The sequence below is a fragment of the Chlorocebus sabaeus genome, chromosome 16 (assembly GCF_047675955.1).
Source record: "Chlorocebus sabaeus isolate Y175 chromosome 16, mChlSab1.0.hap1, whole genome shotgun sequence".
In the NCBI taxonomy this organism is placed as follows: domain Eukaryota; kingdom Metazoa; phylum Chordata; class Mammalia; order Primates; family Cercopithecidae; genus Chlorocebus; species Chlorocebus sabaeus.
Genome location: NC_132919.1, coordinates 79,559,379 through 79,575,706, shown reverse-complemented (window position 1 = coordinate 79,575,706; position 16,328 = coordinate 79,559,379). Strand labels below are relative to the sequence as shown.

At 64.1% G+C, this 16,328-nt stretch overlaps 2 protein-coding genes across 9 annotated transcripts in view; one reads left to right on the top strand and one right to left on the bottom strand.

Annotated features, from left to right (window-relative positions):
- The first annotated feature begins 105 nt into the window (after window positions 1-105).
- On the top strand, window positions 106-4,628 carry CENPX (centromere protein X). 4 transcript variants are annotated; one of them, XM_008013311.3, is made up of 5 exons: window positions 106-181; window positions 3,119-3,170; window positions 3,334-3,387; window positions 3,952-4,040; window positions 4,114-4,628. In XM_008013311.3, the coding sequence occupies exons 1-5, from the start codon at window positions 146-148 to the stop codon at window positions 4,126-4,128; spliced, it is 246 nt and encodes an 81-aa protein (XP_008011502.3). In that variant the 5' UTR covers window positions 106-145; the 3' UTR covers window positions 4,129-4,628. The 4 variants fall into 4 exon arrangements, with proteins under 4 accessions (XP_008011502.3, XP_037849381.2, XP_037849382.1 ...); XM_037993453.2 differs by having other exon boundaries at window positions 111-181; window positions 3,952-4,025; XM_037993454.2 differs by having other exon boundaries at window positions 111-181; window positions 3,334-3,524; window positions 4,114-4,268.
- A 1,313-nt stretch (window positions 4,629-5,941) lies between these two features.
- ASPSCR1 (ASPSCR1 tether for SLC2A4, UBX domain containing) overlaps window positions 5,942-16,328 on the bottom strand; it is a 45,161-nt gene continuing 34,774 nt past the window's right edge. For 3 of the 5 annotated variants that reach the window (XM_037993448.2, XM_037993446.2, XM_037993450.2), the window contains 10 exons: window positions 14,165-14,319; window positions 13,807-13,888; window positions 12,330-12,396; window positions 11,616-11,678; window positions 10,949-11,001; window positions 8,809-8,951; window positions 6,831-6,882; window positions 6,478-6,547; window positions 6,235-6,407; window positions 5,942-6,039 (listed from right to left, as the gene is read on the bottom strand). In XM_037993448.2, coding sequence (XP_037849376.2) covers window positions 6,277-6,407; window positions 6,478-6,547; window positions 6,831-6,882; window positions 8,809-8,951; window positions 10,949-11,001; window positions 11,616-11,678; window positions 12,330-12,396; window positions 13,807-13,888; window positions 14,165-14,319 — 816 coding nt within the window. In that variant the 3' untranslated portion in view covers window positions 5,942-6,039; window positions 6,235-6,276. The remainder of the gene's footprint in view (window positions 6,040-6,234; window positions 6,408-6,477; window positions 6,548-6,830; window positions 6,883-8,808; window positions 8,952-10,948; window positions 11,002-11,615; window positions 11,679-12,329; window positions 12,397-13,806; window positions 13,889-14,164; window positions 14,320-16,328) is intronic. The other 2 variants (XM_073005499.1, XM_037993447.2) reach the window with 1 other exon arrangement.

Genomic DNA, 16,328 nt, shown 5'->3' with positions numbered 1-16,328 from the left:
ATTGGCTGAGACATTGGGGCGGGGCTCCGAGAGAAGGCGCTCCGGGCTCATTGGCTAGGGGAGCGGGGCGGGGCTCCGAGGGCGCGCTCTGCTCTCATTGGCTGGAGGGGCGGGGTTCCGGAGGGCGCGCTTCGATGCTGCGATCATGGAGGGAGCCGGAGCTGGAGCCGGCTTCCGGAAGGTGAGGGCCGGCAGGCAGGGGCCAGGCAGGTGTGGACGCTCCGTCCGACCCCACGCGTGACACCGTGAGGGCCAGACGCCAGCCCCCGCGCCGCCCACCTGTGTCTTTGAGGTTGGGCCCGTTCTCAGACTCCGACCCCAGCCCGGCCGCGCGCCCCGCGCCCTCCTGGGCGGGGTCTCGCAGCTAGTAGGAGGGCGCGTGGGGCAGCCGGGGCTGCGGGAAAGTGGAGAGGGTCTGCAGAAACAGGCAGGGGTGGGCGCCGTCATGGCGGAGTCCAAGCCGGCGAAGAGAGAGGACGAGCTGGGCCGCCGCCCTGCGCCCTGAGCCTGGGGTCTCCTGTTAAGGGGAGATCAGGCCCCAGGACAGGGACAGTGAGACTATCCAGCCCGAGGAGCCGGCAGGACCTACCCTAGCCGCCAGGCACAGTGGTTTCCCTTTTGCCTGCTCCCCTAGTGGGCACCAGCACTGGGCTAGGAACACGTGGTTTCCTCGGTACTCCACGTTACTCACACTTGACACGGATTAACCCCACCCGCGAGTGGGGAAACTGAGGCACGGGGGCGTTAAGTGACTCAGCAGAGCTAGGGTCAGACCCAGGCCGTCTGAGCCAGGATCCGCCCAGGCTGCAAGGCGTGCCCCGCCCTTCCCTGCCCCTGGCAAGTGGAGCTCTCACAGGGTGCCATGTGCAGAGTCCATGTGCGGGGTCCCATCGGTGCAGGCAGAGTGGTTTCTGAACCTTTCTTTCTTTTGCTCTACCTGAAGGTTGGGGCACTGAGCTTCCTCAGTGTCAGCAGGGCCTCGCGGGCCTCTGTGGCCTGGGAAGGGAGAGTCTCAGGCCCTTGTGAACCCATCCTGGGGGGAGGACTTCAGGGAAGTCCTGTAGAAGCAGGGAGAATTATTTGTTTCTCCTGCAGCGGGCCCTTCTTTATCACCAAGACAGCAGGGGGTCAGCGTGGGGCACTCTGGTGGAGTTGCTGCAGATTCTCGCCAGAACTCAGAGAAAGTCACTGGGGCCTGGGCCACCTCACTGGGTGGTTGGGAGAATGCACCAGGTTAGAGCAGCTGAAAGGCCACTGCTGGAGGGGGCACTGGGGACACACCCCAGGAGGCCATGTGTTCTCTCCATCAAGTTAGAGTAGCTGAAAGGCCACTGCTGGAGGGGGCACTGGGGACACACCCCAGGAGGCCATGTGTTCTCTCCATCAAGCTCACCTGACAACTAGAGGCCCGAGGGCTCTGGCCAGAGCTGGAGTTGTGGTCATTGCAGAGGATGAGTGTGAAGATGACCGGGAGCAGGGGGCCTGCAGCCCCGGTGTGGCACCCACAGGTCATGGGGCAAAGCTGGGTGTGTCCCAGGCCCTCCCACAACCGCCCCAGTGCTGGGCCTGCCTTCCGAGGCCGCTGCCGGTGTACGGAGCAGCCCCTTGGATTGTCAAGGCAGCCCCGGCATCCGCCACTCTCTGGCGTGGGGTCCCGGAGCAGGTGGGAAGGTAGTGCCTTCTGGACGTTTTCCAGTGCCTTTCCGGTATTGCTGGCTGTAAGCAGCAGGAAGGACCAGCAGGTGGCGCTGAGCTCATGCGGGTGGTGACTGGGACCCTGGCTAGGGGACAGCGAGGGCTCAGGATGAGCCGGCATGCTGGACCCTGCTGTCCCCTGCTGGGGAACATTTCACCTCCCGCGTCTCAGGGCTTCACCCATCCATGCTCTGCTTGTCACCTGCTGGACTGCTCTGGGTGAGGTGCTGTGACCTCCCTGTGGCCGACGCTGGCGGCCTGGCCGGTTGTTCACAGGTTAGTGCCTGTTTCTGGGCTCCTGGGTGCCCACTGCCCCTGCCCCCAGCCCTGGACGCTCCATGCTGGCTCCTTTCCCAGCCACTGTGGGCCAGTGCCTGGCCTGGGCCGCCTCACTGAGTCGTGGCTCCACCAGCCACCCAGGGCTGCCCTTCTGAGTCTCGGCCACCACCACTGCTGCTGCCACCTGCCACTCTGTGGATAGCTCTTGTGTTCACACACAATGCATCCCAAACTGGGCTCCTGCGTCCTGGCTCCAAAATACACATGCCCGCAGCCCCCCATCTCCTCAGAGCAGTGCTGTCCTTTTGGGGTCTCAGTGTGGTCTCCTCCCTTGTCCCTGTCCTCCGTCCATCAGGAAGGCAGAAAGGCCCTGGCTCTGCAGCCCCCTCCCTTCTCCCGACCCTGGGCTTGGCAGCCAGAGTGGTCCTTTCAAATGCCAGTGCTGCTTTCCACAAAAAACCAGAAAGGGCTCCCAGTTGCCTGCCACGGAGACTGATCAGGCCCTGGGCCCTCAGCGTCTGGCCCACCCCGCACCCCAGCCTGCGGACCATGCTGGCACAGCCTAGCTCTGTACCCCCAGGACACCAGCACCTCCTGCAGGATCATGAGCACCAGGGCAGGACCGGTGGAGCTGACCCAGCACCCAGAACAGAGTTGGCACAAGCAAGGCCTTACGGGTGGCACTCCCTCAGTCCAGCCCACCTGGGAGCAGCCACCTCCAGCCTCCAGACCCAACTCGGGCTCTGCCTTCCCTGCCTCTCCACAAGGAGAGCAGAGCCATGGCCCTCTGCCGGGGATGGCAGTGCAAGATCAGGCCAGACTCAACAAGGCCTTTCTCCACTCTCCCTGGAGCCCCAGCAGCGGGGCCTGCTCCCGTGTCTACGACCACTCACGCTGTAGGGAGGCTCCTTGCACAGACCTTGCGAAGAGTCCTGGCGCCCCAAGTGGAGCTGCCCACACATCCTGCTTCTCCAGCTTCTGCCACCCTAACCACTAGGCTGGCCTTCGTCCCCTGCCCTGGGAGAGGCCCAAGCACAGAGGGCGTCTCCAGCCGGAAATCACAGCCACCGTCACCCAGAATGATCACCACCCCGGGGGTGCGGGGGGAGGGTGGGGCCTGGCGCTGACACCCCCTCCCTTCCAGGAGCTGGTGAGCAGGCTGCTGCACCTGCACTTTAAGGATGACAAGACCAAAGGTACAGGCAGGGGTGTGGGCGGGAGGTGGGTCCCCGTACTTGTCCTCAGAGACCCTTTCCCGCAACTCTGCAGGGCCAAGGCCTGGGGTGGGCGGGGGTAGGTCTGGAGCCCCCAGCCAGAGCCGGTGTGTGAGGGTCCCACATGACCTCCCCTGCCTTGCAGTGAGCGGGGACGCGCTGCAGCTCATGGCGGAGTTGCTGAAGATCTTTGTTGTGGGTGAGTCCAGGGCCCACGCTCCTTCTGGGCACCGCGTCCAGGATTCCTTTTGTGTTTTCACAGCGGGAAAACCAAGACGTGTTTTCCCCAGTTTCCCACAAGGTCCTAAACTTGGGTCTCCTGAGCCTGTTTGTCAGGTGCTGTGGCCTGGTTCTGGGGGCTGCCCGTGGGTGTGGGTGGGGGCACCGGCCCAGGCTGAGGCCCTCGCTGGGCTCAGGTTTAAGATCCCCCACCTTGGCCGGGCGCAGTGGCGCAAGCCTGTAATCCCAGCACTTTGGGAGGCCGAGACGGGCAGATCACGAGGTCAGGAGATCGAGACCATCCTGGCTAACACAGCGAAACCCTGTCTCTACTAAAAAATACAAAAAACTAGCTGGGCGAGGTGGCGGGCGCCTGTAGTCCGAGCTACACGGGAGGCTGAGGCAGGAGAATGGCGTAAACCTGGGAGGCGGAGCTTGCAGTGAGCTGAGATCCGGCCACTGCACTCCAGCCTGGGCGACAGAGCAAGACTCCGTCTCAAAAAAAAAAAAAAAAAGATCCCCCACCTCGCATTTCTCACCGCAGAAGCAGCAGTCCGCGCAGTGCGGCAGGCCCAGGCAGAAGACACGCTCCGTGTGGATGTGGACCAGCTGGAGAAGGTGCTCCCGCAGCTGGTGGGTGAGCGTGGGTCGCGGCGCCAGTGGAGGTGCCCAGCTGGCTGGCCCTAAGCACTTCTCTCCCCCACAGCTCCTGGACTTCTAGGGATCTCAGCCGTGGCTGAGGCCACCCCCAGAGGAGCCCCTGGTCCACAGAAACAGGCCTTGTGTTTCCAGCGGCCTCTGATAACAGGCGGGGAAGGACCTGAGGGGTTGAGTTGATTCAAACAAGATCCCCAGGTGTCTCCAGCCTGTGCAGAAGGGGCAGGACTGCAGTGCATTGCTGCCCTCGGAGTGTCCAGTGGGGACACTGGTGTAGGAAGGGGCAGCACTTGAGGAGTCCCTGCCTCTCCTCCCTGGGGCAGCAGTGTGCGTACCACCCAGGTCCTACAGGCAGGTGCTGGGAAAGGCCTGGCCAGCAGGTAGCCTGTGTGTTTGACAAACGGCGGCTGGCAGCGCCGCCTCCTGCCCACATTGCCTGCCACCCGACATCAAAGCTGGCGTGCGACCTTTCCAGCCATGCGATATTCCCCTTGGAAGATGCTTCCCCCGGCTATAAATTTGTTCTCACAAAGCAACATCAATAAATCAAAACTGTCTCTCCCAGCTTGGCCTTCTTGCCATTAATCACCAAACTGCTTCAAAGCCTCGCTCCCCGTGTGCGCCCTTCCACTCCTGGTAAGAAAGCAAAGCACCAGGACGACGCACTAACAAACAGCATGTGTGCGAGTGACTCGGCCCCGCCCCCAGGCGCTGCGGAACCCGGACTTCGTACATGTGGCCACCCGCCTGGAAAATGTTACTCCTGCCCCAGGGGTTGGGGCAGCCACGGGGGCTGCCACCAGTGGGCAGTGGCTTCCAGGAATGTTCCTGTGGCCACAGGCAGTGGCCACAGGCAGGACCCAGACGCACAGGGTGAGAGAGACTCTGGTCCAAGGGCCTGCTGAAATGAAGAACAGGCCTCCCCTTTTCTCCGACACCGGTCCCAAGCAGTGCCATGAGGGTGCAACTCAGCCCCCTCAGGCCATGCCCTCTGCCCACCCGTGGAGACACAGGGCTGTGGGACCTGCCTGGATGCCCCACCCAAGTCTGGCTGCCCTCTGACTCTCAGGGGCCTCTGGCATAATAAGCTCCACTTGTGCCAACGCTTGGGAAGTGGGCAGAGCCTTGGCCACTTCCCCTCCAGCCCACCTCACTTTCTCTCTCGTCAGAGCCCAGGACTGGAAACACCCCAGGGGCTCTCAGCTGAGCACCATCCCGGTGCCCCACGCAGGAAGGGGAAGGGGTAGGGAGTCAGGGTGGGAAGCACAAGAGCTGCCCCATGGGACCCATCAGAGGCAGCCCAGCCTCTCTCCTGCCCTGGTGCCCAAAGACAACTTTGAGGCAAGCCTCTTCATCCTTGATTGAGCCCCACTGGCCCCGGGAAGGCAGGGCTGCTGAGACCCACCCCTTCCCCACTCTGCCCACCTCAGTAGGTCAGTTTGAAAGCCCTGGGAGCCTGGGGAAGTCATCAGACTTGCTGGGGAGTCTGGCTGTGGGGTGGGCCAGGGCCAGAACGCAGCACTATAGCCGCTCAGGGTCAGTGGGAGGCCCAAGGTCAGGCCCTGCCCTGCAGATATGGGGGGACCTACTAACTCCTCCCCCAGCTCTCGGCCCGGGGCTTGGCTCCTGGGTTGCAGGTAATTTCCCCAAAAAAGCCTTTCTTCCAGCACTTCTGTTCTCCTTGGAGGAGGGATAAATAATTATTAGGTAAAATGAAGAGGAGACCCACGTGGGTTCAGGATGTACACCACGGTCCACAATGCTCCTCAAGGGCCCACACCACGGTCCACCAGGCTCTCAGGCCTGGACACTGCGGTCCAGCTGAGCCAGGGCAGAGGACGGCAGCCCTTTTCTGGAGGAAGCACGACAGGAATGCGTTGAGGGTTGCACAAGTCTTTATTCCTACTGGCAGGGGAGGTGGTCCTGTGGGTGGCAGAGTGGGCACCTTGGGCTGGTGGCTCTCACCTCTTGCTGGCTGTAGTGCAAACACACCAGGGTGACCACAGGCCCTGGGCTCCTGCCGCCCGGCCACCCGCCCACCAGCCCAGCTGAAGCACTCGGCCCTGCCGGCCACAGCACCTAGCCCTTCAGCCCAATGGCCCTGCCACAGCACCCGTCCCCCCACCCTCCACCCGGCCACAGCACCCTGCCTTCCACCGGGCTGCAGTACCTGGAAGCTTCAGCCACTTGGGCACCTTGCCCAGGCTCCTCTTCACAGGCTGGGCTGTCCCTGGGATGGGCTCGGGGGGACCCAGTGCCCCCTCCTCAGCAGTTGGTTCAGACTCAGGTGCAGGGTCAGGGGCTGGCAATGGGGAAGGGGACCCGGCGACCCTGGACATGCACCTAGGGGAGGTGAAGATGCAGGGTGGTGAGTGCCGCCATGGGAGGTGCCCCCAGACCCACAGGCACTTACCTGGCCACCAGCATGTCGGCTGCAGATGGGGAGATGGCGTGCTCCAGCAGGCCAGGCTCCAGGTAGACACCTGCAAGGAGGCCCAAGCTCACCCTGAGCCTCTGAGGGGGGGCCCACCCGCCATCCGCCCAGCATCTGCCCAGCATCTGCCCATCGGCACTCGGCTCTGGGAGGGCAGTGGCCAGCAGGTGGCTGTCCCAGCCCTCTCTCGGGGAGGTGGTTATTGGGGGCCGCAGAGCTCCCTCTCAGACCCAAAGGAGGCCCCAGACTGAACGCCCTTCCAGGCAGCTGGCTCTGAGGTCCAGAGACAGGCTGGCCTGGCTCCAACACCGGCCCCAACCACCGACACTCACCTGCCGGCTCCTTGGCTCCGAAGTGTACCAGAGCGGCCGGGAAGAGGTTTGCCTGCAGGGAGGGCGGGGGGCTTAGGGGCCGGGTGGGCACCGTGGGCAGAGCACCCCCCTGCGGTGGAGGCAGCCACACCCCCAGGGCCCGGCCCTGCTGATGGCCACAGCTCCACCATCAGGCGGGCTCTGCCTGCCCAGCCCCCATGAACCCCTCTTCGCCCAGCTTCCTGTCTGGCACCAACCCTACCCCTGTACGCAAGGCCAGGGCGCCCTGGGACCGGCGCCCTCCATGGGACCACCCCAAGCCCCAAGCCAGCTGAAGGCTGCGGCCTCGAGGGTCCTCAAGCCACGCAGCATCACAGTCCTCCCTCCTCTGGCGTCTGCACCTGAGGAAGGTGGGGCCAGGCGTGGCGGGTCCCGGGGTCCTGGCGTATGTGCCGGGACCACCGTGGAGAGGCGCAGCTGCCAGGGTGGGTATCCCCCTCCCAGCTCCAGATTCCCCCTCCCGGCTCCAGGCTGCTCGGGGCCACAGGCTGGGGGTGGGAGTGGGCCTGGGGGATGTTAAAAGATTAATAAGAGGAAGCTTCAAAGGCCAGGCCCAGGAACGCTGAAACCTCAGCCTCCAGCCAGGGGCCCAGGGACACAAACAAGGGCCATGAATGCTTTGAAAACCCAATTGTGCCGCCTGGGATCAAAGCCTTGTGAGGAGAGAAGGGCCTGTGGGGTGGGCAGGGGCTGCCCGAGTGGCCCTGAAGAGGCGCCGGAAGCTGGGGAGCCAGGAAGGGAGCACGGGGAGGACAGCGCCAGGAGCCGCCGTGGTCTCGGCCTCTCACAGGCAGACGGCATGCTCCATCACCACGGGGCCTCCAAGATTCACACCCAGGCTGCAACTGCTCACAGAAGCCCAGGGGACACTGCCCAGAGGCCGCTGTGGGCACAGGAGGCCTGGCCAGCCCCACCTGCAGCCCACCTGCAAGGGGCAAGAGGGCTCCCTCAGAAGCCACCGATGCAGAGAGGCACCTGGTGTTCATCACAGCCGCACAGGCCAGGACCCTCACCCGGCACTGCCCCGTGGGATGCACAAAAAGGGGCAGGCAGGACTCGGGAACGCCAGCGGAGGGAAGTAGGCTTGGTGGCCGGGCCTGGGGCACCCCGGCTCTGTCTGCGCCTCTGTGCAGGGAGCACTGAGCCAGGCAGCCTACCCAGCTGTCCCCACGCACTCGTGCCCAGCCTTGACTCAGGAGGGATCCCACTGCTCGGACGAGGGGATGGTGGAGAGGAGGGTCAGCAGACTGGGCGGCATGAAGGCTGACCAGGGCTTGGAGAGGCTCGGCCTCTGGATGGACTCCAAAAAAGGAGCCTCCCAGAGTCCATGTCACCTCCATCCCCCACCGGTGGAAAGGGTGTTCTCAGTAAGCGACCCAGGGTGAATGGAACCACCCGGTCACCAAGCTGGGGCTAGAAAAGGAAGGTGGGTCACACCATCCCCCCAGCCACCCAGAGCAGGGCCCAGGATGGGCCTTGGAGGGAGGCTCAGGCTGAGGGGCCTTTCCCCCACCAGCACTGTCCCAGGAGGTCTCAGGCTGCCCCTGCCTGGCTCCTTCGGCTGACAGGGAGAAGTGGGGGCGCCCGCCCTGCCCTGACACAGCCTGAGGGCCTGGAGCCGGCCCCTCCCTCGCTGCTGCCCAGGACACTGGGGTTCCAAGTCCGGCCACCTCTCTGCTGCCAGCCCCTTACCCCACTCGGTGTTGCCAGGAAGAGTTTCCGAAAGGAGGCCCACGCCGACCCCCATGGGGCAGCAACTCTGCATGCACACGTGGCCCAGTGCCCTGGTTGCCCCCTCCAAAGAGAACAGCACCACCCTCGGGGATACGAAGCCAAGAGAGGAGCCCTTACAGCCCAAGATGCCCAGAAAGGAGGTGGCACCATGGTGCCTGGGCAGGGAGATGGCACCACAATGCCCAGGAGGGAGGCAGCATGGGACCTGGGAGGCAGGCGGCACCACGGTGCCCAGGAGAGACGGGGCATCCACCACAGAGCAGGAGCGGGGACTGCAGGAGCCATCCCACCTTCTGCAAGACCATTTGTCAACGAGGAACATTTCAGAGGGTCCAGGTGGGGTAGGGCCTGGTGGGTGGGAGGAAGGGGGCCTGTCATTCCCAGAGGGGCCCTGGCAGTGGGCAACACAGCAGTACAGGACAGGGCTGTCCTGGGTGGAAAGGAAGGACAGACCTGGCTAGGGGAGGGCGCCCAGCAGGCACTCAGGCCGGAAGTGCCAGTCACTCCCTCCCAGGTGGGTGGCCAGTGTCCTGGCAGAGGGTCCCCCGAGGCAGCCTGAGAGCTCCAACAAACAGAGGGTGTTAGGAGCCAGGCTCGCCCCACCAAAGCCAATGGAAGGAAGCCCAAACAGCAGAAACTCTGAAGAGATAAGTGAGGTGACCGTGACATCAAAGGTGGGCCTAGTCCAGGATGACCTTCCTTATGACATGAGGACACGGACCGCACACAGAGGTGACCGTGCCAGCCCTGACGCCCAGGGCCAGGAAGCAGGTTTCAGGCAGCGGTCGGGGCTTTGTTCCCCACAGTGGTGCCCCCACGCTGCTCACACTTCCCTGTCCTCAATCCCAGCCGCCTCCTCCCAGCCCTCCCAGAAAACCTGCGCTCTCCTGGGCCAGGGTCACAGAGGCCTGCCGGGCTACCCGAGCCCCCACACCCACGCACGCTGTCCCTCTCAGAAGCAGGGCGCTGGCCCCCGGACACCCCCCAGGCAGCAGGCAGCCGGAGCAGGGCCCTGCCAGAGACAGACATGAAAGCCGGTGCTTCCACGCCCGCCGCCTGCTTGCCTGCCAGGGAGACAGGCTTCCCCCTCTCAGCCCCACCAGCTCTCTGACGGCAGGCAGGCAGGAACGTCACCAGGTCCCCACCCCGAGAGGCCCCCAGACTAGAGCCGAGCTGATGGAGGGCAGGGGATGGTGGCTGGCGGGGAAGCCATGTATCCCCAGGAACAGGGCAGCAGCACCCCAGTGCTCTTAGGGGGCCTCCCAGTGGGAGGGTGGGCTGCAGGCCTGGGCACTGGTCCTCCTCCACCCCAAGGCATCTTCCAAATTCAATGTTTATCAACTGGCTGGCCAGCAAGGGAGGGGGTGGAGACGGAGGAAGGAGGCCCAGAGTCCGCCCGGCAGCTCGGGGGCTGAGAGGCAACTGTCTCACCCCTCCCCTGCCTCCGTTTCAGGGAATCCCGCTCAGTCCTGCTCCTATCACCCCTGGCAGCTGCCAGCCTTCTTGCCCCATCTCAGCAAGTGGCTGCAGCCCCAGGCAGCAAGCAAGCTTCTCACCTCCAACCTAGGCCTCTGCAGAGGTCTGTGGCCACTTAAAAAAAAAAAAAAAGCCTCTGTTGCTAATTAAAATATCTGAAGAGGCTTTGAAGAGGAAACCATTAGGCCAGAGGGCTTCGGAAGGCCCCAGGCAGCTCTCCCACAGGCCAAGGACAGGACATTCATTGCTTCTGGCTCTGGAGGGCGGCCCAGCAGGGCTGGGGACCGGGCACCCTCACTCTGGCCCCACCCTCAAGAGCTCTCAGGGAGGTGGCAGGGACCCACAGAAGCAGCGGACAGCTATGGGTACCAGGGCATTCCTAGCAGGGGCCAGCGGGGCCAGCGGGAGAGGCCGGGAAGGGGGAAGGGGCGGGAACACAGACTTGGCAGCTGAAGCCCCAGGCGGCCATCTCCAGCTGAGGGCCTGGTCCCTCTGGGGCTCCCCAAGCCCTGCTCTCAGGCCTGCCGGGTCCTTCCTCACCCAGACGCCTGGGCGGGGACTAGTGCTGCCTTGGCCCCAGCACAGCAGCCCAGGGGGGCCGAGACCTCCGAGCGGCCTCAGTTCAGGCAGGCCGCCTAGCAGGCCCTTTCTCACCCAGGGCCAGGCAGGAAGCAGAGGAGGCTGGAAAGACCTGTCAGAAACAACTTCAGAGGCGCACGGCCCCCTCTGAACCCACCCGCTCTCAAAGGCTTTATTATCCCACACCAGCGCCTGCCAAGCCACTCCTTCCTGACTGCGGGCCTCACCCTCTCGTCCTGCCCTCCCTGGAGGGCCCCGCCCCGCAGCACCCCAGGGAGGCCTTCGGGTACCTGAAAGAGGGTCCGCGTGTGGTCGTCCAGGACTGTTTTTGGAGGGGTGATGACTGAGGAGAGAAGGCATCTATGTGTTAGGAAGCACTGCGGTCCCCATCCACGCTCCCAAAAGAAGACAGGCCTGAAGATGGGGGTGACACCTCACATGGGGCAGAAGAGCCCCTCGTGATCACGCCCTGTGCCCGTACTCCGGCTGCAGAAACCCCAGCTGGGGGCTCGGAGGGACCAGGGTGGGGCAGGCCCAGCTGCAGGGGTCACCACCCACGCAGCCCAGCTCCCCTTGGGGGGCACCCTAACCCTTTGCCACCTAGCCACTCCAAGGGAGGCCAGCCGCTTCCTGTCCACCGACCCTTCCCACAGTCCTCGGGCTGGAGTGGCCTGAGCCCCAGGGGAGGGGGAGCCCCAGGGCTCCAGAGGGGAGCGGAGCGCTGAGACAGAAGGCAGGAAACCTGGCTCCCACCCTCCCACCGCCCGGCTCAGGGAGAAGGGCCCTGCCACGTCCCCACACAGACACCATGGGCTGCAGGAGGCAGCTGGGTGGGAGGCCACAGGTGCTGCTCCCGTGGAGAAGCTGCCGTGAGCCTTAGCTGGGACGGGCGGTGTGCCCACAGCACCAGGGTCTTGAGCACTGGAGGCAGGAGTGGGCTCAGGAGAAAAAACTTACACAGGTAAAACGACAGCTCGGGGTTCCCCAGGTGGCTCCTCACGAAGTCTCGCAAGTCCCCCACTGCAGAGGAGAAAGAGAACATACAGACAGCTCTTCCTCCACACCAGCCCCGGGCTGCCCCGGGCACTGGGCCACTGCTCCCACCCTCCTGGGCCTTTCCCCAAGGGGTAGGAATTCAGCCCTGTTCCTCCCACAGCACCCCAGGTGCTCGACGTGGCTGGGCCCCCGTGCGGGCCACACTTGGGACCCCCGCCCTGCTGCAGGAGGGCGCTCCCGCTGCCAGCCCGTACCCCCCAGCCCCCCCCCGCCCCAGTCTCAGTGCTTCCCTGGGGGAGGTCCCTGCGACCTTGGGCTGCTGCCACCTAGCTGTCTGGGGTACAGGTCACAAGCCCCTGAATGTCACAGTACCACTGCCCTCCTCCCGGGGTATGGTGCCTTCCTCTGAGTGCCCCTCTGCCCCAGCCGTGCCCAGGAGGTGGGTGACGTGAGCACTCAGGACCACAGGCTCACCTGGAGCGAGTGCCCAGCCTGCCTGACATTGCAAACTGGGTCGCCTCTGCACCCCCAAGGGGACCTCAGCACCTGCACCTGCCCAGTGCTCTGGGGCCCACAGGCCAGGTGGCTGCAGTCCTGTGGCCTGGAAGGAAAGAGCCAGGAGGGGCTCTGTGGTCCCCCGCCCCCCCTCCCCGGACACCCGGCAGCGCTGCCCACCTGTCTCGCTGGGGCGGAAGAAGCCCTGTAGGACGTAGCGGTCGGGGAACAGAACCCTCAGAGCCACCTAGGCCAGACAAGTGGAGGGGTTGGAGGGACGGCCGGAGCTGCACCAGGGACCAGGGCACAGCCTCCCTGCTCAGCCCACGCCAGGCCACGGACACCAGGGCTGGGGCAGGCAGAAGCAGCAGCCACCCCCAATCAGGGCCCGGGCCTCGACTCCCCCATGGTAGGCCGGGCACGGAGACAGCCAAGTACCGTGCGTGTGCACGGTGGCCTGAGTTCTAAAACTACTTTGACCTGTGTTCAAATTTGCTGTTTAAAGTTTCATTCGGCCGGGCGTGGTGGCTCACACCTGTAATCCCGGAACTTTGGGAGGTCGAGGCAGGCGGATCACCTGAGGTTAGGAGTTCAAGAACAGCCTGGCCAACATAGTGAAACCCCATCTCTACTTAAAAAACATCCAGGCCGGGCGCGGTGGCTCACGCCTGTAATCCCAGCACTTTGGGAGGCTGAGACGGGCGGATCACGAGGTCAGGAGATCGAGACCATCCTGGCTAACACGGTGAAACCCTATCTCTACTAAGAAATACAAAAAAACTAGCCGGGCGAGGTGGCGGACGCCTGTAGTCCCAGCTACTTGGGAGGCTGAGGCAGGAGAATGGCATAAACCCAGGAGGCGGAGCTTGCAGTGAGCTGAGATCCAGCCACTGTACTCCAGCCTGGGCGACACAGCGAGACTCCATCTCAAAAAAAAAAAAAAAATCCAAAAATTAGCCGAGCTAGTGGTAGTGGGCACCTGAAATCTCAGCTGCTCAGGAAGCTGAGGTAGGAGAACCGCTTGAACCAGGAGGCGGAGGCTGTGGTGAGGCGAGATCGCACCACCACACTCCAGCCTGGGCAACAGCAAAGCTCCATGTCAAAAAAAAAGTTAGGCCAGGCACTGTGGCTCACACCTGTAATCCCAGCACTTTGGGAGGCCGAGGCGGGCAGATCACGAGGTCAGGAGATTGAGACCATCCTGGCTAACACAGTGAAACCCTGTCTCTACTAAAAAATACAAAAACAAAATTAGCTGGGTGTGAGTGGCGGGCGCCTGTAGTTCCAGCTACTGGGGAGGCTGAGGCAGGAGAACGGCGTGAACCCAGGAGGCGGAGCTTGCAGTAAGCTAAGATCGTGCCACTGACTCCAGCCTGGGCGACAGAGAGAAACTCCGTCTCAAAAAAAAAAAAAGTTTCATTCTAAATCATGAGCAGGGGAGGATCGACTGGCCACTAGAGGCAGGCATGCCACCACGGCGGGGGGAGGGGGGGTCCTGCTCAGAGCTGTGCCTCCGCTGCCCCCACATCCCACCCGCAGACCTCAGGGGGGCCCTGCTCAGAGTTGTGCCTCAGTTGCCCCCACGTCCCGTCCACAGAACTGACAGGGGGCCCCCTCAGAGCTGTGCCTCTGCTGCCCCCACGTCCCGTCTGCAGACCTTTGGGTAGCGCTCCAGCTTCTCCTTTATCTGCGCCTCCCTGAAGGCCTTGGTCACCAAGGGTGCTTCTTCCAGGCGCTTCCTGTGGTTAGGAGGGGAAGGGAACAGGGCTTCTGGTCAGAAAGGGGGGTCTTCACCTGCACCCGCCAGGGTGGAAGTGGGCTGCTCTCCCCACACAAGGCAGGAAGATCTGAACACCCCTCCCTAGGCCCCAACCCTCTGAGGTGCTCTTAAGGGCAGCCTGTCAGGGACCTGGGCCACGAGCCAGTGCTGGCACCTGGGGACGGCAGGCAGCACAGGCACCCGATGGGGCAAACCCTGACTCGAAGAAGCCGGGAGGCACTGAGGGAGCACCCACCGCTCACTCTTGAGCTGGGCCAAGCGCCTTCTCACGTCATCCACCGTCAGCTCAAAGAAATCATCAGGCAGCTCCGCTGGCCAGGCCTGCAGCCGCTCCTCCAGGTCAGGGTGGCACACCACAGGCTCCCGGTCCACGGGCTCCAGGTCCACGGGCTAGAAGCAGAGGGCGTGGCTGATGGCGGGTGTCACGGGGGGCCCTCCACACCCCGGGCTGTCGGCGCCCCCAGCCGAGGTGGGCACACAGACTTGGGAGCTGGGCCCACTCTCTCCCTGGCCCCGGCCAGCACAGTGCCAGGGCCAGGTCCTGGGGGCAGGGCTGGGCACAGCAGCTAGGGGCCCCCACCCCACTCACGGCCTGTCCAGGGCTGGAGACCCCCCTTCTCCCAGTCAGCGCACCAGACCTGACGCTGAGCCCCTGCTCTCCACCCATCAGGGTGCATGGTCCCTGAAGTCTGGCTCAGGCCACGTCAGGGTCTCTGCGGGGGGCAGGGGTGGTGACAGCCGCCAAATTAGAGCGTTGGCAAAAACCCCAGCCCAGCTGCCCCTGCTGTCCCCACTGCCCTTTTGGCCACAGCTCCATGGCCAGGCTGACTCCATGCACGCCTGCCCCCAGGGAACAAGTCGGCCCTTCCTTCTGCCCACCCTGGGATGCGGGAGGGACACTGTCACCCCTAATTGGCATCAACAGCAATGAAATGGACAAAGCTGGGCCATGCAGCTCCCGGAGCCCTGGGCAGTGATTTCGGTGCATTCGGCCCAGTGTTGGAATGGGTGGGACACCACACTCGGCCCCGTCCCCCTCACACAGAACAGCCGAGAGCCGTCGGGAGTGCGGGTGGCCTGGAGCTGGCTCTGGGCTCCCACCCCTACCTCCAACTCTCAACACCTGGGGATGGCTTGGCAGGCCCTGGGAACAACCCTCCTGGTCTGGTCCTATCTCCCCTGCAGTCTCCCACGCAGCCACGGGCTGCTGCCTCCTGCCCTGCACGGCATTCCAGCGCTCCCACCATGCCCACACTGGGTGACAGCCAGAGTGCGCCTGCCAGAGGTACACCTGTCCCAGGTGTCTCCAGGGCTGCCCTCCAGGCAGACACATAAGACCTTGACTGCCGTGGGCGACAGGGCCCTGCAGCCACCCAGCACGTGGCTCTGTCATGACTTGTCACGGGAGTCTGGCAGAAGCCCCACTGGCTTTGGCAGTGTCGTGGCAGGGCAGCCAGCAAGGGCTGACCATGGCCCAGCAGTGGGGCCACAGGTGGCTGACCAAGGTCCCTGGGGGTTGCCCTTCCAAAGCCACAACCATCCTGCAGCCACTGACAGCAGCCTGTGCCAGAGCTTTTTATAACAAGATGCCAGGCGCCAGGCGGCCCCCCACAGCCCCAGTGCCTGCATTCCAAAGGGCCGCGAGCACGCCTGGGTTCCCAGGGGAGAGGAGGGCAGGATGCGGTGCACCCTGGGCCAGGAGCCACCATGTCCATGAGCGGCCAGGCCAGCCTGTGGCAGGTCGGCATCCTCTGCAGCCTGGTCCAGAGCCTCCCTGGAGGAGCCCCCCGGAAGCCGCGCTGTCTCCCCGAGCGGGCAGAGCACCCCGATGGGGACACACCGAGCCTGACCACCAGACGGGGCCCTGTCCCCAGGACACGATGTGCTCAGACGGCCACATCCAGGGCACAGCCTGGGAGTCACCGGGGGAAACGTGGGCTGCTGGCATGTCTGCATACTGGACAGCGCCAAGGATCCCCAGGCCCACAGCCCACACCAGGGTGCCTCCAGGATGGGGGCCATAGGGGACAGGGCCATCAGCGTCAAGTGGCTAGGGGGCTGTTGAATTTCACTTGGAAAACAAAACTGATGAAATCTCTAATTCCTGTGGATCCTCCCTAGTTTCCTACTCATCATCCCAAGGGCCCGGCTCTGGAAGCTTCCGTCTGTCAGACGGACGCAGGGCCCCACACGGGGCTCGGGCAGCAGGGGAGAGCGGCCTCTACGGAAACCTCCCACGCCCACCCTTCACCTGGGCAGAGAAGCCCCAATCGGAAGCAGCCTCACTGCAGCCTGGGGTCAGGCTGGATGAGCGGCTACCACAAGGGCCCAGGCCACCTAACTCCCCAGAGAACAGACGGCGTCTGCAGCAGGGCTGCTGGGAAATGGCACTTGGCCGC

Coding starts and splice junctions, on each gene's coding strand:
- CENPX (XM_037993454.2), top strand. CDS start 146: ATGGAGGGAGCCGGAGCTGGAGCCGGCTTCCGGAAG. Junction 3,525..3,951: donor CTCCTGAGCCTGTTTGTCAG/GTGCTGTGGCCT, acceptor TTCTCACCGCAG/AAGCAGCAGTCCGCGCAGTG. Junction 4,041..4,113: donor AGAAGGTGCTCCCGCAGCTG/GTGGGTGAGCGT, acceptor TCTCCCCCACAG/CTCCTGGACTTCTAGGGATC.